A 21550-nucleotide genomic window follows, 5' to 3' on the forward strand; every position below is an offset into this window, starting at 1 on the left:
GGGTTGAAGAGGTGTGCTTGTCTAACCTAACAGACTGGGGTCTGTTGGTTAGAAAGTCCAATATCCAGTTGCAGAGGGAGGGGTCGATGCCCAGATCACTGAGTTTGGTGATCAGTTTAGAGTGTATAATGGTGTTGAATGCTGAGCTGTAATCGATGAACAGCATTCTTACGTAAGTGTCTCTGTTGTCGAGGTGGGAGAGGGCGGAGTGAAGTGCCGTTGAGATGGCATCCTCCGTACTCCTGTTCTTGCGGTAGGCGAACTGATAGGGATCCAATGTGGGGGGTTAGGCAGCCTTTGAGTAGATTAGTACAGTAGATTACTGATTAGGCCTAAGCAGGGCTACTGTGAACAACTTGGGGGACTGCACTTCAGGCACCATGAAATGACCTTGAAAAAGCTGCAGACAAGATAAGAGGTTTCAGTAATGGGATAAAGGAGGTTAAGATGTGACCAAAAGTTTTAAAGGCAATAAGGAAGTTTATGAAAATTGGTGATTATTCTCTCGGATGGGTGAGTTATAAAACAAAGTCTGCAGATGTGAAATTGTAGGCACAAGAAATAAAGGAGATATTTTTCCTACAGTTGTTGAGCTGTAAACTCTGTAGCTAATTAGATTTTGACAGTGACAGGTACTTGAAAATTAACGAGTTACAGCACTATGGACAAGAAGTGGTGATATGGTCTAAGAATGGCCACTCGTTCAAAGAACAGACACAGTAGATCAAATGACATTAAAGTTAGGTTTCTATGATTCTACAAGAAAGAACTTTAAAGGTAGAACTTGTTTAAAAAAAAAGCCATACAACTGTAAGTTCAGGCCAAGGTATTTGCTTACTCAAACTGTGGAATTAAGCTAATTCAAAAAGTTTAGTTAGGCATTTTTGTTTACTGTTTACATTTCTTCCTGCTTGCAGAACCTTCAGCAGAAACAACTGCAAAAAAAAGGGACATGGATTAAGGACGTTAACACAAATGAAATTAACTGGTATCCAGTGCAGAAGGTGAATTGTGCTAAACGGAAACTTGAAGGAGCTAATCCATCTTCAATCACCAGGTTAGTTGATGTTTAAATGTGGTATTTATGGGGTTGTAAATAACAGAATTTTTCAGCGAGAAAGATAGTACCTACAAAATAGATACACACAAAAAGCTGGAGTAACTCAGCTGGACAGGTAGCTTCTCTGGAGAAGGAATGGGTGCCATTTCGGGCTGAGACCCTTCTTCAGTTATCTTCGGTTTATAAATACATTTTTTATTAGAGGCATCTGCATATCATAGTCCAAACCAATACAAACTTTGTTTAACGGTTACATGTTATCTTCGGTTTAAACCAACATCTGCAGTTCCTTCTTGCACACGTACCTACAAAATAGTTCATTTGGTGCAAGACTATTTCCAACTGTTGCTTTATAGGTGTGTACATGCAGTTGTTGCTTTAAGCTATTGACTTGTTATTAACCAGCTCGGCACAATGGATTTCTTCATATCTATCTTACAAATATCCCTTAAGGTTTCATTATATATTGACAAGTCCCAAGTCATCTGTTATTGAAAACAAGTTCAGCAGCTTAAGGGCCTGTCCCATTTGCATGCGATTGCATGCGTTTGGCGCAACCAAACGTGGTTGCTTGAGGCGTACGGGCACCGTATGGCCGCACAGAGCCGGTCCCACTTAGAAGCGCGGAGTTGTGTGGGGCTGGTCCTGACATCGCTCGGGGGTCCGAAAAACTGAGTGTCTGAAGTCCTCGCGCGCCAATGGCCTGTCGGCACGCAGGCGCATTGCGGTCGTGCGCAGCGTTTTGATGGCGAACGCCTAGCACGTGGCGTTGCGTGATGACGTCACTGCCCGCGCCGTGCGACGCCCAAATTCAGTCGGACCGCCTCCTACCCAGCTGATTGGTAAGTATGACGCAAATGACGTCACCCGTGAACTTCGTGTGAACTCCGCTTCCGTTTGGTCACGCCAAACGCATGCAAGTGGGACAGGCCCTTTAACTCCCTTGACGGGTCATCAACCTGACGTATGAACTCTGCATCCATCTTCACATTTGCTGACTGACCTGCGTCTATTTCAGCCGTTTAATTCTCTTGAATATCATTCTAAGAATAAGGAACAAAGTAGCATGTCATCCCCTTTAGTGTATTTTGCTGAGATAACATTTACAGATATTGTGCGTTTTTAAAACCTATGATCTTTGCCTGTGGATCATGCTGTTTGTCAATTTACTGAAATAATACATCCAACCAATGAAAGAGGACACCAAGTGCTGGAGTAACTCAGCAGGTCAGGCAGCATCTCTGGAGAACATGGGTAGGTGTTGTTTCGGGTCAAGACCGTTCTTCAGAAAGCTAGAAAACAGTTTTGGTCTCCAAACCTGAGGAAGGACATTATTGCCATAGAGGGAGTGCAGAGAAGGTTCACCAGACTGATTCCTGGGATGTCAGGACTGTCTTATGAAGAAAGACTGGATAGACTTGGTTTATACCCTCTGGAATTTAGGAGATTGAGAGGGGATCTTCTAGAAACTTACAAAATTCTTAAGGGGTTGGACAGGCTAGATGCAGGAAGATTGTTCCCGATGTTGGGGAAGTCCAGGACAAGGGGTCACAGCTTAAGGATAAGGGGGAAATCCTTTAAAACCGAGATGAGGAGAACTTTTTTCACAGAGAGTGAAAGGGTTTCAGTGAGAGTGGTGAATCTCTGGAACTCTCTGCCACAGAGGGTAGTTGAGGCCAGTTCATTGGCTATATTTAAGAGGGAGTTAGATGTGGCCCTTGTGGCCAAGGGGATCAGAGGGTATGGAGAGAAGGCAGGTACGGGATACTGAGTTGGATGATCAGCCATGATCATATTAAATGGCGGTGCAGGCTCAAAGGGCCGAATGGCCTACTCCTGCACCTAATTTCTATGTTTCTAAAAGGGAAGTGGCAGTACAAAGCGTGGCAGGTAATAGGTCAACACAAGCAAGGAGGATTTTTTATAACAGGCAGTTGGTTGGAATAAAGGCCAGAGATAAGAACAATAGGTGGAAGTCAGTTGCGAAGAGTTGTGGAAATAGGTGTGGCCCAGGGGGGGAGGGGGAAGGGTTCCTTAAAGGTTACCTGAAATTGGAGAATTCAATGTTCATACCGTTGGGTTGTAAACTACCCAAGCGGAATCTGAGGACTATTCCTCCAGTTTGCAAGCATTTTAACACACCTTCAAGTTCCCACACTGACCTTTCTGTCCTGGGCCTCATCCATTGCCAGAGTGGGGCTGCAGGAACAGTCTCCCTCAGCACAGTCTCTGCCGACGGCCCGATGTTAAAGGCCTCTCGTCGGGATGATGGAGACTCCGGCATAGAGACGTAACGGAAACAGAGCTCCCGAGTCGACCTTTTCTAACCGGAGGCCGCGGCTTCATGTCCACAAAGTCCATAAACCTTCCACGCACAACAGTGCATGCACTGCAGAAGTATAACTTTGCAATGTATTTTGAGGCCAGCCTGAAGATATGAAAGTTGCAATATAAATTCAACTATTTAAAAAAAAAAACTATATTTTATCTGAAAGCAAATTGATGTTAAAATATCAATGTCACTCATAGTTTAAAATACTATATTTCATGAATAACAAGATATCTGAGCATAGACACAAAATGCTGTAGCAACACAGCGGGGCAGGCAGCGTCGGGAGAGAATTTGGGTCAAGACCTTTCTTCAGACTGATGTCAGGGGAGAGGGAGGTACATAGATAAGGAAGTGTAGGGTGTAAAAACATGACAAAGAGAATGGAGATCAAGGAGCATGTTGAATAGATCATTGGTACACAAAAAAGCTGGAGAAACTCAGCGGGTGCAGCAGCATCTATGGAGCGAAGGAAATAGGCAACGTTTCGGGCCGAAACCCTTCTTCAGACTATTATTTCCTTCGCTCCATAGATGCTGCTGCACCCGCTGAGTTTCTCCAACTTTTTTGTGTACCTTAGAATAGATCATTGTTAGCTGGGAGAAAGTAACAACAAAGCAAACAGACAAAATGTAGTGGAGGCAGTAAGACTGGTTGGAGAACTGGGAATGGGAAGGGATGGAGAGAGAGAGGGAAAGCAAGGGTTATTTGAAGTTAGAGAAGTCAATGTTCATACTGATGGGGTGCAAGCTGCCCAAGCGAAATAATTTTGCGCTGGGCCTCCCTCTGACTGAGCGGACATGTTGAATGAAACGATCGCCGAGCCTGCACTTGGTCTCGCCAATATATAGCAGTCCACACCTGGAACAGCAGATACCTTTAATGAGATTGAAGGAGGTGCAAGTGAACCTCTGCCTCACCTAAAAAGACTGTTGGGATCTTTGGACGGAGTCGAGAGGGGAGGTATAGGGACAGGTGTTGGATCTCCTGCAGGGGAAAGTACCTGGGGAGGGGATGGTTTGGGTGAGAAGGGATGAGTTGAACAGGGTTTCTGTGGAAAGCGATGGAGATGGGGAGATGTGGCTAGTGGTATGATCCCATTGGAGGTGGCGAACATGTCGGAGGATTATGTGCTGTATGCGGCGGCTGATGGGGTGGAAGGTGAGGGCTAGGGGGACTCTGTCCCAGTTACGACTGGGGGTGGGGAGCAAGAGCGCAGCTGCGGAATGTCGAGGAGACACAAGTGAGGGCCTCATCTATGATGGAAAAGGGGAACCCCCGTTCCCTAAAGAGTGAGGAGATGCCCTGGTATGGAACACCTCATAGCAGATGCTGCGTAGACAGAGGATTGGGAGATGGGGTCCAGAGTCTTTACAGGAAGCAGGATGGGGAGAAATGTAGTCTAGATAGCTGTGGGAGTCAGTGGGTCTATAATAAGTGTCAGTTGATAGTTTGTCTCCTGTGATGGAGCCGGTGAGATCAAGAAACAGTAGGGAAATGCCGGATGGCTGCCTCGCCAACAGTCTGTCTGTCCTTTCCCACTTTGTTGTTTTAATAGTATGTGTTAAATGTATGTTTTTTGTGTTCTTTAGCGTGCTTTAAGTGGGGTGGGTGGTTGGGGGAAACTTTTTAAAATCTCTTACCTCGAGGGAGATGCAATTTTTTCCCGTATTGTATCTCCGTCCGCACTGCGGCCTAACATCGAGGAGTTGGCAGCCTCTGCTGGAGACCGACTTCAGGAGCTCCAACCACGGGGGCCGGCAGACTTACTATCACGGAGCTCGTGGCCTCATGGTTGGAGACCGACTTCGGGAGCTCCAAGCCGCAGGAGATTCGACTGCTCCGACGGGGGAGCTACAATCGTCCGACGAGGGAACTTCGAATGCCCCGACGGATGGACTTTATTCCCTTCCATCACAGTGAGGAATGTGGGGAATCCGTTGTGGTGGATGTTTACGTAGTTGTATGTCTTGTTGCATTGTTTTTAGTATGGCTGTATGGTAATTCACATATCACTGTACCTTCATTGGCACACGTGACAATAAAAGACCTTTGAACTTTTGGGATGGTCCAAGTGAATTTGAGTGCAGGATGGAAATTAGTAGTGAAATTAATGGTCAGTGAGTTCTGCATGGGTGCAGGAGGTAGATGCAGTTGTCAATGTAGCAAAGGTAGAGTTCGGGGATAGGGCCAGTATACGCCTGGAACAGTGATTGTTCGGCCTACCTTACAAAGAGGCAGGCATAGTTGGGGCCCATGCGAGTGCCCATAGCTACGCCTTGGATTTGGAGTAGTGGGAGGTGTCGAAGGAAAAGTTGTTAAGGGCAACGACTAGCTCAGCTAGCAGAGGTGTGTTGGAAGAGGGAAATTGGCTGGTTCTGCTGTTGAGGAAGAAACAGAGGACCCTCCGTTAGTCTGAAGAAGGGTTTCAGCCCGAAACGTTGCCTATTTCCTTTGCTCGATAAATGCTGCTGCACCCGCTGAGTTTCTCCAGCACTTTTGTCTACCTTCTGAGCTGTAAGACCCTCCTGGTTGAGGATGGAGGTATAGAGTGACTGACCATCCATAGTAGAAAATGAGGGAGTGGGGGCCTGGAAACCCGGTCATTGAATAGATGAAGGGCGTGTGAGGTGTCTTGGACATAGTTAGGGAGGGATTGGACCAGGGATATAGGACGGAGTTGAGGTATGTGGAAATTACTTCAGTGGGACAGGAACAAGCAGAAACAATGGGTCTGCCAGGGCAGTTCTGTTGGAGGATTTTGGGGAGAAGATAAAACCGGGACGTGCGGGGATTGGAACAATAAGGTTGGAGGCTTTGGAGGGCAGACAGCCGGAAGTGATGATACAATAAGGTTGGAGGCTGTGGAGGGCAGACAGTTCTTCAGGGAATGGGGGTTCCCCTTCTCCATCATAGATGAGGCCCTCACTAGGGTCTCCTCGATATCCTCAAGGCTTCTCTAGCGCCTTGAGAAAAAAGTGTGCTGGAAGAACTCAGGCAGCATCTTTGGAGGACATGGAAAGATGGCATTTTGGGTCGGGACCATTCTTCTGATTCATTCTAACTCCGTGTTCCTCTCCCCTTGTAACACTGTCCCAAAATATCCATTCTTTGTGGGCGGAAGGACCTGGTCCTGTGCAGCACTGTTCTATGCTCTCTATGTGTTCTTATTATATGAGCTTAGTAGTGAGTAATTGAGATGGCTGATAATGGAGTGCAGGGTCAGTCATCGAGGACATCAGGACTGAATTGCTCGTCTACAAAAATCTCAGGGTTATACAACTGTTAGAAGTGACATAGATGGAGGCGGGGTCCTGCAGAAGAATTGGTTTATAATGAGAATTTTTAATTATAATAGTAAAGGTTTAAGGCAAAATATTTTCAATTGAACCATTGAAAATTAAGATGTTTACCTCATACATTTCAAAAATATTGGTACACTGTATACAATTTTTTTTAATTGAGTTCACAACATTGCTTGTACATCTGTAACTTTTTAACTAGTCTCAGAGTTTTCTGATGAATTCAAGGCATTTTTAATCACATGCACAGGTGCTTCATGCAAGTTTTCAACAGTAAAAGTCTCTGTGATACCATTAAGATGGTACCTCTGTTGTAAGTTTAAAGTTGCTGTTTGCTCTACACTTCGATGGCCATGAACGTAAATGAGATCACAGTTAGTATGACCACAGGATTGGGACCCTTGTTTTCCTGAAATATTATAGCTTTATTTATTTGTAATCTTTTAGCATTATTTTATCATTATATGCATTATTTATTTGTTATCTTTTTTGCATCTGTCTTAAAAATGTGAATGCTGTTTTTATTTTCAGAGAGGAGTTGGGACTGGGACATGAAAAATCCATGGCGTATAAGAGTTTAATAGTCATCGCCAAGGGAGATGAGAACTATAATGTCCGTGCCAGAGAATCAGATGAAGGTCTTTCTGTGGAGCGACAGGTGGAATGCCTGATTGATCAAGCCACAGATCCAAATATCTTGGGTAGAGTGTGGAGGGGTTGGGAAGCTTGGATGTGAGATTTAACAATATAAACTGATGCAAACTAGGAAGGTAGCTTGGTGTTAATGGGTTCAGCTATCCTAATTTAAAAATATACTAGTAATTTGCTCATTTTAAAGCAAAAAAAGCAAATTGCAAGAGATATTTGGTTGGTTGCCTATAATTATCCAGATTTTTCATGGTCATAACTTTGTCTCCAGCAGTAACAGCCAACTGCTTCTCATCAGAAAACAAAGGGCAGAACTTGGTGGTGACTCACCTTAAGGGTAGCCTTATTTGCTCTTGTCAGCTGAATTGATCAGAAACATCATCACACATTAAGTATTTTGTATGGGAGTGGTGGAGGAAATACTATGGGGGAAAAAAGGTTTAATATTGTTAAACAGAAATGTTATAATTGTGCTGCTGGCGGTTGGGTGGAGGAGGGGTTTCAGACTTGATCTTTAAAGCTGTACTAATAATTGGAAATAATACAATGGCATGATTCTCTGAGCTTGGATATTAAAAATATTGTCGAATCAATCTAGAAATATATAATTTGCTGGAAGTGGCAATTTGTGCCAAATAATATTTCTTATATTAATAAAGATTTAAAAAATTGTAATTCAATTGATTTTCCTGTGGTTTTTGTGACAACTACAAAATTGGGTCTTCTATCATCTGTATTAAAGGTCTAAGACACGTGTGATATCCAGGTTCTTACGTTTACTAAAGCTTTCTTTGTACTGTGTCACTTTTTTTTAATATTAGAAGCACGGAGTGCAAATTCTAACAAGCTTGAAACAAGCAGAAGCAAATTTGTCAGAAACTGGCCAGCAGGTGAACAGACTAATCAGAGCCTGAACAATACTGGGTTTGCCACTGGGGCAGAAGTTGCTCACATTGTGCATTTGCTTCACTTACCTAATCAATTGAAAGCTTATTCTTCTGGATCAGTAGAGGACTAATAACTTCTGTGGAGAGAAAGGTGTTCATTCAAAAACAATTATTTTTAAATGTATTAGTTCCCAGCATGTGAAGCACAGCAGTATCTTCAGTACTTCCATTAATTCTTGAATCTTTGTTTTGTCAGCTATCGGTCAGTTCATTGGTTTTTATTTTAATCAGCTTTTGTAATGTTTTCATTTAGTTGTTCTGTAAAATAATTTTACAATATAATGTGTGTGCTTACATTTGCTCTCATTCCCAATTATACTTTCCATTTGATAGCAGCACAATATTTTCCAGCACTGAGGAAGCATAAACCATGCCTTAGATAATGAAAATAGTCCTAAACATTTCAGAAATATACAACATCATGCTACATTACTGGTTAAGATAAATGACATTACAAGTGGCTGAAGCTTGTCCATTAAGAAATAGTAATCAAGTACAGGTGCACAACCTTTTATCCGAAAGCCTTGGGACCAGACACCTTTCGTAATTCGGAATTTTTCGGCTTTCGGATTGGAAGATATTTAGCGTAGATTTTAACAGCTGGCTCAGTGGTAGAGTGCTCGGCTCATATCCGCAAGGTCGCAAGTTTGCGCCTCGATCCCGGCAGTTACTCGATCGCGAGTTTGAGTCTTCAATGTAGTTTTTTCTTGCAGAATAGGAGAGAATAGGGAGGGTTAGGCTGGGATCATTCTCTGCGAGATGATCTTAGTGCAGGAGACAAGTGTAGAAGAGGTGTACTGACTGTGTGGGCAGAACGTTGGAAGTAATTGCCCACCATTCTCAAAAGCCGCTGTGTCTCCCTGTCCCTCCAACTCCAGAGGAATCCGCTCCCCGATGGGCCGCTACGGCGACAAGTGGCAGTTCGCCCACAGCCCGAGCTGCGCCACCCCAAGAACAAGACGTACCTTGCACACCATCAGCTTCTGCCCCTATGGGGAGCGTGTTCCTCTGGAGTTGGAGCGGGGCTGGGCTGGAGTTGCTGATCTGGGATCTCCGTGCTTGCAGTGGGACTGGGTCGGTGTCCCGATGAGGGGGCGCAGCTCGGGCTATGGGCGAACGGCCACTTGTCGCCGTAGTGGCCCATCGGGGAGCGGCTTCTGGTGGTCCTGACGTCTCTCAGCTCCTGTCCATGGGGGTGGCCGGAGACGTCAGGACCAACAGGAACCCGCTCCCCGATGGGCCGCTACAGCGACAAGTGGCAGTTCGCCGACAGCCCGAGCTGTGCCCCCTCATCCGCAACCCGGGTTCCTCTGGAGTTGGAGCGGGGCTGGGCTAGGGTTGCTGCTGGCTGTGAGTCTCTGGGATCTCCGTGCTTGCAGTCGGTGTCCCGTTGGTCCTGACGTCTCCGGCCACCCCCCTGGACAGGAGCTGACAGGACGTCTCCGGTCACCCCCCTGTACAGGACGTCTCAGCTCCTGTACAAGGGGGTGGCCGGAGACATCACAGCCCGAGCTGCGCCCCCTCATCCGCAACCCCAAGAACAAGACGTACCTTGCACACCATCAGCTTCTGTCCCTACGGGGAGCATGTTCCTCTGGAGTTGGAACGGGGCTGGGCTGCTGCTGGCTGTGGATCTCTGGGATCTCCGTGCTTGCAGTGGGCCTGGGGGTCGGTGTCCCATTGTTCCTGACGTCTCCGGTGACTGGCACTGACCTGCTGGCATCGCCGACCTGAAGACAGTGCAAAGCCCCTGCGCCAGTGCAATGGGCGGGGAGTTGGAGAGGGGAGGGAAGGGGGTCACACACATGGCCGGGAAGCAGAGGGGTGTAGGTGGGGTGAAACTGAAGGGAGCGACAATCTGCTGCTGCCTTCCAGCTGAGTTAAAATGTTCCCACGCAAGACTCACGATACACTGTATATCGTGAGTCTACCGTGGGAACTTTATAACTCAGCGGGCAGGCAGCAGCAGATTGTCAATTATTAACCCTCCCGCTCATTATACCCTCACCTTCTCTTTTATGAATGGGGATTTAGTTTCCCTTTCTTCGAGGACCGACCGGAGGTTCCGCTGTCACCTCTGCGGGCCGCCCTCGGTGAACGTCTTCAAGGACCTTTCTTCAAGGACCGAAAAAATGTCGCTATTCGGAGCATTTCGTTATTTGGATGTTCGGATAAAAGGTTGTGCACCTGTAATAGTAAAAAAAAGTAAGTAATTGTTGTTTGTATTCCTCCTTATCTCAACAATCACTAGCTCCATTTTGTCACTTAATTTGTCAATTAGAAGTGCTTATTCTGCGGTAAAGTAACTGGGTCACAGAAGTATGTATGGTGCAGAGTTCAAGAGTAACTGAAAATGAAGCAAACCCACATGGCTTAGTTTCTGTTTTAGTTGCAAAGACAAATTTCCATGCAAATCTTCCCCCATTTTGAAATCTCGTCTTCCCTAAACTTCAGAAGTTTGTTTGCATATCGGCAAAATTAAAAGATATTGTTCTTAAGAGCGGTTACTTGCTTTAATTCGATTAATTGCTTAAAGATTTTATAAGCAAAAAAAACATACGTTGCTTCACCAAATAAATTTATTTTAAAAAAAACTCATACTTAAACTATAATGATCAGTTCAAAAGTAATTCTTAAATAATATCTTTTGACTTTTTTGTTAATATTCCTGCACCAAAAAGTTCTGATTGAAGGTTCTTCTATAAAACAAATAGAATTAGCAGAAAATCTCAATGATTAATACAACCTTGGCACAGTGACACTTTTGCTGGGTAGCCTGTTTTTTAAACTGCAAAAAGAAAAGTTACACTGGACACAATTTTATCATTTGTACTTATTCTGTATACTGAATTGAGTTTCCATTTACTATCTTTTTTTCTGGTAAAGTCTACAGATCCATTACATATCTGCAAGTTTGAACAACACAAATGCTTAATTACTGTTCTTCAAACTTAAAAATCCTGTACCGAGCTGGAAACATTTGGGTTTGGTGGTTTCTATGGTGAGGGGGAATCTTGGTTAACAGATTTAGTTAGTGACCTGTCAGAACGGAACAAAGTTAGCAAACCTGAAATATATATCATCAGACAAGAACATTAACATGATTGTGGTGTCGGGTGGAAGAGAATTTGGTCAGTAACCTGCTAGAAACTGAACACTGGTAGCAGATCTGAATCTTTTTAAATTGCCTCTACTGCAACTATTTCAGCATGTCAAAGAAAGTCCTTTCATGGCAAGGCACATTCCAGGCTCTGCACTGTATTGTCATGATCCATTACATTAAACCAACATCTCCATTACTCTAGGAAAGAACTGTAGATGCTGGCTTAAATCGAAGGTAGACACAAAATGCTGGAGTAACCCAGCAGGACAGGTAGCTGGGTTACTGACAGAGGGGACAGGTACATGCCTGTCAGCTTAGTTAAGGGCCTGTCCCACTGTACGAGCTAATTCAAGAGCTCTCCTGAGTTTAAAAAAATCACTTGTGGTAAGCACGTAGAATGTACGTAGCGTGTACGTCGGAGCGCGGGACATCTCTTAGCGGCTCATAACGCTAACGGCAGGTACTCGGAAACGCAGTAAGCTCGTGAAGATTTTTCAACCTGTTGAAAAATGTCTACGAGAGCCCCAAGTACCTACGAGCGGTTACTACCGTAATTCTCCGAGTTCGAATCAGGGAAAACTCGGGAGAACTCTTGAATTACCTCGTACAGTGAGACCGGCAGCATCTCTGGAGAGAAGCAATGGGTGACGTTTCGGGTCAATACCCATCTTTTCAGACTGAAGAAGAGCTCCAGACGGCTGTATTTCTAGCCTATAATAGCAGCAACTGAAGATTAAGACTAAACCTAGTGCTCTCGTAGACAGTAAAGATCCCTACCCTTCTGTATGCTTCAGAGACATCAACTATTTACAGGAATTCAGGTAGTTCTGCTGGAAGGCATGTTTCCATACAGTATGGTTGTACTGCCGGCTAAAAATACTAAACTTGTAACTATTAAATATATTGACACAAAAAGCTGGAGTAACTCAGTGGGACAGTCAGCATTCCATGGGTGATGTTTTGTTATAGCATAACTGGCTCTACTGCAGAACTACTGCAGTTTTCCAAATTCATTGCCAGTATAAGTAAACCAAGGTAAGAGCTCTCCCAGTGAAGCATCCCCAATGTCAAGGCTCTAATTACACTCAGCTAATTCTGATGGGCAGAGCAAATCATTTGAATATTTGACAATAGACCTCCTCACCCAAAATCATCCTACATTCCATGCTCCAGCAAAGCAAACATTTATCAGGAAGACAAAGGAAACACTTAAGGCCCTGTGCCACTTACGTGTCCTTGGTCGCTGTTGAGGCGTGGCCATTCCCACTGAGAAGCGCGGAGGGGTATTTAGTTGTGCGCGACATCGCCCGGGGCCAAGAAATTTTTGTAGCGAACAAAATCTTCGCGCGCCAACGGCCTGTCGCGTAACTGATGGCCAAAGTGGGACAGGCCCAAGACCCTGGAGCGAAGCAACGTCTCGCCTCCAACAGCAGCAGAAGCAGGCAAACGAACTCGGCCTGGGGCTCACGGCCGTTGCGGTCCGGATCCGCCCCCACTTCTACTCCCAGAGCGGGATCAAGAAAATTGAAGATGGACACAAAATGCAGGAGTAACTCAACGGGACCGGCAGCATCTCTGGAGAGAAGCAATGGGTGACGTTTCGGGTCAATAACCTTCTTTTCACACTGAAGAAGAGCTCCAGACGGCTGTGCGTACGCATGAAATCACGCACGACCTTCGCAGGACCGTCGCGGCTCACCGCGACCACGAGGTCGCGTAATTTGCGTGCCAAGGACACGTAAGTGGGACAGACCCTTTAAGAAACACCATCAAAGATTCCTCAAAAACTACAATCTTAACCTCATGGGAAACACAGGCCATTCACTGATTAAATTGGAGCAGGAACCACCAACACAACCCTTAGCCTGGAGCCTCATCACCGACACACATGTGAGCCCAGTAGCAGATACGACCCATCATTTCCCAAGATAGTCACCCATCTGTCTCACTGAGCACCTCTCGAGTCTGCAAATCCCACATTGGCCTCCTCAGCCATCTCAGATCTCACAAAACCAGAGAAGAAACATCATGCATGACCTTTAGGAACAGTCTGACATCAGAGCAATCAGTGCTCGATGCCACCTGCTATCAAATTTTACTTGATAATGCTCTTAACAAAATAAAGCCTGATATCTATCAGTCACCCAATTGAAAATAGTAATTTATATAATTTGTCAGCATTACTCCCTCCAAACATACTGTCAGACCTGCTGAGCATCGCCATTTTCTGCTTTTATTCCTTCATGTATTTCTGCATACAAATGCCATTGTCAATAGCTTTGGTGGGCTACTTGGCAATTCTGCCAAAGACCAAAAGTCATGGGCTTCTATGGTCAAAACTGCATCTTTTTAAAAGGAAATCTGCTTGTCTAATGAGTTTGACTTACTGAATGCCTGCCACCTCTCCCTATAGCTCAGCCGTGACTAGTCCTGTGATTATTCTAGAGATGGCAAAAGATTCCTGCATCACTGGTGAAGAAGCATTTTCATAGCCATCATAACATTGAGAAGCTCATCTCAGAGAAGGGGCTAGCTGTAGACTGCAAAACATCCAGCACTGCCCATGTGAGTTTCCTGGCACCAGATGGTTATTGGTTGATAGGACAGTAGGGGGCAGGATAGGGTAATGGACCTGCTCCTTTGGAGCAAAGCTGTTATATGCTTCAATAAATCATTTCGTTCTTAATGAGGTTAGTTTCCTAAAAAGGGGTCAGTAATTCAGGAAGGAAAAGAGATTTGCTCATGTGGAGGGCAGCAAATCTTTGGGGTCTTTTGGAGCATTGTGGAGGTAGATTCAAGATACTAATCAGTAAACATGGTATGCTTACATGGCAGAGCCTGCAGCTAACTTTAACAGCCAAATCTTATTGAAGGTTTAACAATCAAAAGCTATCAGGAAGCAGCTATCTGACTGTTGAAGGGTTCAAAGGTGTCACAACAGACCAATTATGTTATTCCTAGTAGAACATTTGTAGCATGGAAGGGAATCCTGGATGGAACGGGGAACTTTATAGATTTAATGTTTCCCGTAGGAGTCAACTGGCCATATCCATTTCTGGATATTTTGGAAATTATAGTATATGAGTTTGGATTAAAAGGTTCATAAAGTCCTAGTCATTCAAGGAAAATATCAGGCATGATCGCATTGCTTTGTGAAGCAGATGCAGGAGGATGAATGGCTTACTCTTGTTTATATTTCTCACATTGGCAAGTGGTGCATGATTACTGTACATAACCACGCATTAAGCTCAGAGTTTGTGATACATAAGCCTACAAGCAATGCATCTCATGCCAACCAGAAAATAGCCACTTCCACCATCACAATACAACCATGCAAGCTTATTCCCCCAACCAAACAAATTAGAATTTTCAAAACCTAATAAAAGGAACTTAATAAAAGGCTGCAAAGGCCAGTGTTAGGGTTCTGCTGCTTAGAATATAAACATATAAATGATTTGGATGAAAATATAGGTGGTCTCATTAGCAAGTTTGCAGTTGACACAAAAATTAGTGGGAAAGGTTGTCAAAGGATATTTTGGCAAATGGGGTTTAATTGGACAAGTATGAGGTGGGAGGTCAAATGCAGGAGGAAATTACACAATAAAGGACCTCAGAGGAGCATTTGATGTACAGAGGGTGTAAGTCGCCATAGTTACATAGAAAATAGGTGCAGGAGGAGACCATTCGGCCCTTCTAGCCAGCACCACCATTTATTGCTATCATGGCTGAAAGCATTCCCTGAAAGCAACAAAACAAATGGACAGGATGGTAAAGAAGGCTTATGGCAATGCTTGCCTTCATCAGTTGGGGTGTTAAGTATAAAAATTGGCAAGTCATGTTGCAGCTGTTAGGGTTAGGGTTTTCAAAGTACTTTGGTACATGTGACACTAAACTGAAACTGAGTAGGAAGGCTCACTTCAAGTAACCCTTGCTTTCCCTCTCTCTCCATTACCTCCCCCTCCCAGTCCTCCAACCAGTCTTACTGTCCCCTACTACATTTTATCTCTCTGCTTGCTTTGTTGTTACCTTTTCCCAACTAACAATGATCTATTCTACATTTTCCTTGATCTCCATTCCCTTTGTCCTGTTTACACACCTTCCACTTCTGTATCTATACATTTCCTTATCTATGTACCTCCCACTCCCCTGGTCTCGACCCAAAAGGTCACCCATTCCTTCTCTCCGGAGATGCTGCCTGTTGGGCTGATTTACTCCAACATTTTGTGTCTAAACTGAAACTGAGTTGTGTAGAAGGTGCACTCAGTGGGTGAGGCACCATCTATGGAGCAAAGAAATAGGTGATGTTTCGGGTCGAGACACTTCTTCATACTCTAAATAATTCATCTCACTGTATGGGTCCTTAACGCCTCTACTATATTGAGGGGATAAGTTTCTTGGAAATGTCTGTCTATCTAGCAAGGAATGGCATAATTAAATATGCAGAAATGATTGGTGTCTAAATGTACCAAAATTCCCCATGTACACGAACCATGTGTATCAGGGGAATTTCCATGCCTGAATTGCTGCCATCCCAAGAGCTTTGATCACACACAGTTTCATCGACAAGTCTGCCACAATACCCATCGGAACCTTCATTTAGTGGTTGGGAATTGAGCTTAAACATGCAGGTGATTATCTCTGGAAGAGCCTTTGCTTTGGTCTGGAGCATTTAGAATTTGTGGTCCTATGTTGATCATTACTGGTTGTATCAAGTCAAGTTTATTCGTCACACACACACACACGAGATGTGCAGTGAAATGAAAAGTGGCAATGCTCGTGGACTTTGTGCAAAAAACAAACAAAGAAACAAACAGAATGGAACAAAATCACATATTCTTTTACATATTGCATATTGTGAGAGGAAGAAAAAAGAAAAAAAAACTGCGATTTAAAAAAAATAGTAGAATGGTACAGTAAAGTTAGTCCCTGGTGAGGTAGGAGTTTACTGTCCTAATGGCCTCTGGGAAGAAACTCCTTCTCAACCTCTCCGTTCTCACAGCATGGCAACGAAGGTGTTTGCCTGACCGTAGCAGCTGAAGCAGTCCGTTGCAGGGGTGGAAGGGGTCTCCCATGATCTTATTGGCTCTGGAGTTACACCTCCTGATGTATATGAGGGGTGAGTGAAGTTCAATGAACTTCAAGACAAGGTAGTTTAATCTTTGAGCTGGGCAGTGCTGATGGAGAGAGGAGGTGATGGAGAGAGGGGGTGAATACAGTGAAGGGTTGAGGGCAGAATTGCATTAAATGGTTAGTATACCATCTCTTGAAAAACTAATTCCCAACATCTTTCCACTGTCTGCATTTTCACAACATCTGCAGCCTAGATAGTCTGTCTACAGAATGAGGAATATTTTACATGTATAGCTTTTGTGTATTTTCAGCTAGTAAATTTATGCACTAGGATACTCAAATTTAAGGGTCAGTGTCTTTAACGTCCAGTGGATGGAACTATTAAAAATACAGATTCTCAGTGTTATATTAACATTTTGTATTTGACTTGCTTTCACACAGCATCCAAGTATATAGAAAATAGATGCATTGCCAAATAATTAGAGAGTACAAAATTATAATGCATTGTTTGCAATTGTACAGATGTATAATTGATTGGTTTATAAATTAACACCACTTTTATGGGCCTTTTTTGAAAGGGCTTAATCATAACCTTTGTCCTTACGGATTTTAAAAACTTGACCAAAATGGACTCTGGAATCTAATTTAATCATCACCATTCTAATTGGTAGATTTGTACTCACCAACCAAGTCCTGTTTGCTACAACATATGTCCAAATACTATAAATCTAAACTTAATATTGTTTACCCATTTCAATTCATTTTATCACTTTTAAATAACATGCAAATCTTATTAGAAATTATCTTGGAATGAAAATAAACTTCCAATCCCCACATCCCCACACACAGATTTTATTTATGGACTTTTCTTCAGCTTTTAACACAGTTAACACGGTCACCCTCTGCAACCGCCTTCTGGATCTACAAGTCTACCCATCACTTATCCTGTGGATAAAAGACTTTCTGCAGGACCGGCCTCAGCATGTGGTGGTAAATGGTTTTAAATCCAAGAACATGATTTTAAACACTGGTGTCCCCCAGGGTTGTGTCTTATCACCGATTTTATTTTCCATCTACACAAACAACATAACAAGCAATAACAGTGACATTTCCCTTTTTAAGTATGCAGCCGATATGGCCCTGGTGGCCCACATCAAGAATCACACTTCTCTGGCTGCCTACTATTAGCAGGTCAACACCCTGATGCTGTGGATCAAAGAGAGCTCTTTGGAGCTTAACATCTCCAAGGCCAAGGAGCTGTGTTGTGGGGGGAGGCGAACATCTTCCCCCCAACCTCTCTTTGAACCTCTGAGGCTGAATGGGCAGACAGTTGAGCAGGTAGAGGCCTTTAGATACTTGGGCACAGAGATTGACACCCGCCTGTCCTTCTCCCAGCACACAGACTCTGTGTACAAGAAGGCACAGCAACGCCTGTTCCTGCTGAGGAAACTCAGGAGCTTTGATGTCAGACACGACATTTTAACAGCTGTCTATAAATCACTTATAGAATCTGTACTCACCTTTAACATCACATCCTGGTTCACCCTCACCTCTGTCAAAGACAAATCAAAGCTTTCCCGGATCATCAATCAGGCAAGCAAAATAACTGGCAAAACTCAAAATCAATTATCAGTACTCCACACCCAGGCAGTTAAAAGGAAAGCCAATCTCATTACACAGGATCCCACCCACCCCCTGCACAAGTCTTTCCAACTTCTGCCATCAGGCCGCCGATATAAAGTCCCCCTATCCAAGAAAAACATCCACAAAAACTCATTCCTACCCATTGCCATAAACAGCTTAAATAAAAAATGAACAATGGACAAATTAACCCTGATGCATTGTCACTTTACACGTATCCACAACTTTTATCTTGTCTATTTTTACAGTTTTTAATCTTATATTTGCTTTTAAGATCGATACACACTGGGTGTGCTCGCAGAAATCTGTGTTGTATGACTGCTTATCAGTACATTGTCCTGTCTGTATGTTGAGCCACGTCAAAGAAGATTTTCTGTTACGACAGACAATAAAGTTTTCTGAATCTGAATCTGAATCTGGCTATGATTTACTGATTTACATTATGAAGCATTTGGCCCTGTACCCATAAATTGAATGAATGAATGAATGAATAGAAATTTAAGCAAGGTTATAAACAAAAGCATTGCAAACATACAAAAAAAAATGTATAACACAAATGTCAGGGAAATACTTCTACATGAACAAATAGCTTACAGGGATAGGACAATTTTATGGATGAATAACTTTTGCCAATATTTAACTATTTTTGTGGTATGTGCTCATCAGTTGCACTTTCGAACCTTTAAGAGATGTGCAGTATAAATTAGTATGCTTAACAACTTAGCATCTGGGAAGATGTAAGTCCTAAATTATCCAATTCTATCACCTTGCACATATGCAACATTAACTGTTTGCCTTCTGATAATTTATACTAAGAGATTTCATTAAGCAACACAACAAACTTAACTTTTTTCACTGTTTAGTTTACAGTGGCTTGCAAAAGTATACATACCCCTTGAACTTTTCCACATTTTGTCACGTTACAACCACAAACGTAAAGGTATTTTATTGGGATTTTATGTGGTAGACCAACACAAAGTGGCGCATAATTGTGAAGTGGAAGGAAAATGATACATGGTTTTCAAATTTTTTTACAAATAAAAAACTGAAAAGTGTGGCGTGCAAAAGTATTCAGCCCCCTTTACTCTGATACCCCTAAATAAAATCCAGTGCAACTAATTGCCTTCAGAAGTCACCTAATTAGTAAATAGAGTCCACTTGGGTGTAATCTAATCTCAGCATAAATACAGCTGTTCTGTGAAGGCCTCAGAGGTTTGTTAGAGAACATTAGTGAACAAACAGCATCATGAAGCCCAAGGAACACACCAGACAGGTCAGGGATAAAGTTGTGGAGAAGTTTAAAGCAGGGTTAGGTTATAAAAAAATATCCCAAGCTTTGAACATCTCACGGAGCACTGTTCAATCCATCATCCGAAAGAGTATGGCACAACTGCAAACCTACCAAGACATGGCCGTCCACCTAAACTGACAGGCCGGGCAAGGAGAGCATTGATCAGAGAAGCAGCCAAGAGGCCCATGGTAACTCTGGAGGAGCTGCAGAGATTCACAGCTAAGGTGGGAGAATCTGTCCACAGGACAATTATTAGTCGTGCACTCCACAAATCAGCCTTCATGGAAGAGTGGCAGGAAGAAAACCATTGTTGAAAAAAATCCATAAGAAGTCCCGTTTGCAGTTTGCCACAAGCCATGTGGGGGACACAGCAAACATGTGGAGGAAGGTGCTCTGGTCAGATGAGACCAAAATTGAAGTTTTTGGCCTAAATGCAAAACGCTATGTGTGGCGGAAAACTAACACTGCATATCACCCTGAACACACCATCCCCACTGTGAAACATGGTGGTGGCAGCATCATGCTGTGTGGATGCGTTTCTTCAGCAGTTACAGGGAAGCTGGTCAGAGTTGATGGGAAGATGGATGGAGCCAAATACAGGGCAATCTTGGAAGAAAACCTGTTAGAGTCTGCAAAAGACTTGAGACTGGGGCGGAGGTTCACCTTCCAGCAGGACAACGGCCCTAAACATACAGCCAGAGCTACAATGGAATGGTTTAGATCAAAGCATATTCATGTGTTAGAAAGGCCCAGTCAAAGTCCAGACCTAAATCCAATTGAGAATCTCTGGCAAGACTTGAAAATTGCTGTTCACAGACGCTCTCCATCCAATCTGACTGAGCTTGAGCTATTTTGCAAAGAAGAATGGGCAAAAATTGCAGTCTCTAGATGTGCTATATAGCTCAGAGTAGTCAAGTGAGTTCCATGTATCATGTAAATTTAACGCAGAAGTATAAGAAATAAAAGCTATTTTTACTGCAAATGCCTGGGTTGTTCCGAGACCAATAATAGCAGAAACTATATTGTACTTACATTTCTATATTTGAATGCAGGTTCTCTTACCAGTGGAATAATCGATTATTCAAATTTTATGCCAAAAATTAAAATTTGAGTTTATTATAGTTAAGTATTTCATTTAGCACATAATTTAATCAAGAAATTGTCTTCAGCAATTCCTTACAGGGGAGCCCCTTTACGATGATGGCAACAGTAGTAATAAAGTAATACATTTATTTATTTGTCACATGTGCCAGTTGGCACAGTGAAATGTGTGTTCACCATACAGCCATAAGTAAATAATAAGTAAAGATTAACAATGATGCATAATCTAATGAGGCCAATAAATTTGAAGTTCAGAGTTTAATGAGGGCACGGGTTACCAAAATCGTGCATTCAGCAAATATAGCAATGATGAAAACCACAAAAATAATTACCTCTGTTCCTTTACCTCTGCCAGTTTGTTACAAGAAATTGAAGTGGGAATAGACCAAATGGCCCTTGAGTAGGATTGTGTTCAATCCTGTAAATACAAAAACTGCAAATTCAGGGAGGAATAGTCATTATGACTACTTCTGTTGGCAAACGACAACAGCAAATGTGATGCCAAAATTAGGCAATATTATTTCATTGTTTTGTTAATTAGGGGCCAGACACCTAATATATGTCCATTAAACTCAGTTCGGAACAGTGCAGCCAACCAGAGAAGCACAAAAAAAGGGTTGTAAGAGATTGACACACATTGTACAAAGCTTATGATGTCATAACAAGTACTTGAAGTATCAAAGGTTTCTAAAACACGACTCTTGACTGCTGATGGTTAAACCCCAGTCTCACGGTGCGAGTTGACCCACGAGGTACCTCAAGTTTAAAACAAATTTAACTCGGGTAACTACGTACAATTAACGTAGCGGGAACGTCGGAACTCGTGGACTAACCAGCGTCTCTTCTTCCTGTGGAGACTGAAGAAGGTCCATCTATCTGTCTCCTCAGATCCTGGTGAACTTCTACCGCTGCACCATCGAGAGCATCCTTACCAACTGTATCACAGTATGGTATGGCAACTGCTCTGTCTCCGAGTGGAAAACACTGCAGAGGGTGGTGAAAATTGCCCAATGCATCACCGGTTCCTCACTCCCCTCCATTGAGTCTGTCCAAAGCAA

At 43.3% G+C, this 21550-nt stretch overlaps 1 protein-coding gene and 1 long non-coding RNA gene across 4 annotated transcripts in view; one reads left to right on the plus strand and one right to left on the minus strand.

Moving 5' to 3' along the window:
- Positions 1 to 8019, plus strand: part of prkdc (protein kinase, DNA-activated, catalytic subunit) — a 249275-nt gene extending 241256 nt beyond the window's left edge. Inside the window, exons 85-86 of the mRNA XM_055634106.1 lie at positions 918 to 1057; positions 7223 to 8019. Of these exons, the coding sequence (XP_055490081.1) occupies positions 918 to 1057; positions 7223 to 7427 (345 nt within the window). The 3' untranslated portion in view covers positions 7428 to 8019. The remainder of the gene's footprint in view (positions 1 to 917; positions 1058 to 7222) is intronic.
- LOC129696321 (uncharacterized) overlaps positions 1051 to 21550 on the minus strand; it is a 36066-nt gene continuing 15566 nt past the window's right edge. Inside the window, exons 1-4 of one of the 3 annotated variants that reach the window (XR_008723312.1) lie at positions 8795 to 9396; positions 8314 to 8363; positions 3223 to 3488; positions 1051 to 2103 (exon numbers count right to left, since the gene is read on the minus strand). This is a non-coding gene — a long non-coding RNA (uncharacterized LOC129696321). Of the gene's footprint in view, positions 2104 to 3222; positions 3489 to 8313; positions 8683 to 8794; positions 9397 to 21550 lie in introns of those variants that run through there. The other 2 variants (XR_008723311.1, XR_008723310.1) reach the window with 2 other exon arrangements.

This window comes from Leucoraja erinacea, chromosome 4 (assembly GCF_028641065.1).
Source record: "Leucoraja erinacea ecotype New England chromosome 4, Leri_hhj_1, whole genome shotgun sequence".
Classification (NCBI taxonomy): domain Eukaryota; kingdom Metazoa; phylum Chordata; class Chondrichthyes; order Rajiformes; family Rajidae; genus Leucoraja; species Leucoraja erinaceus.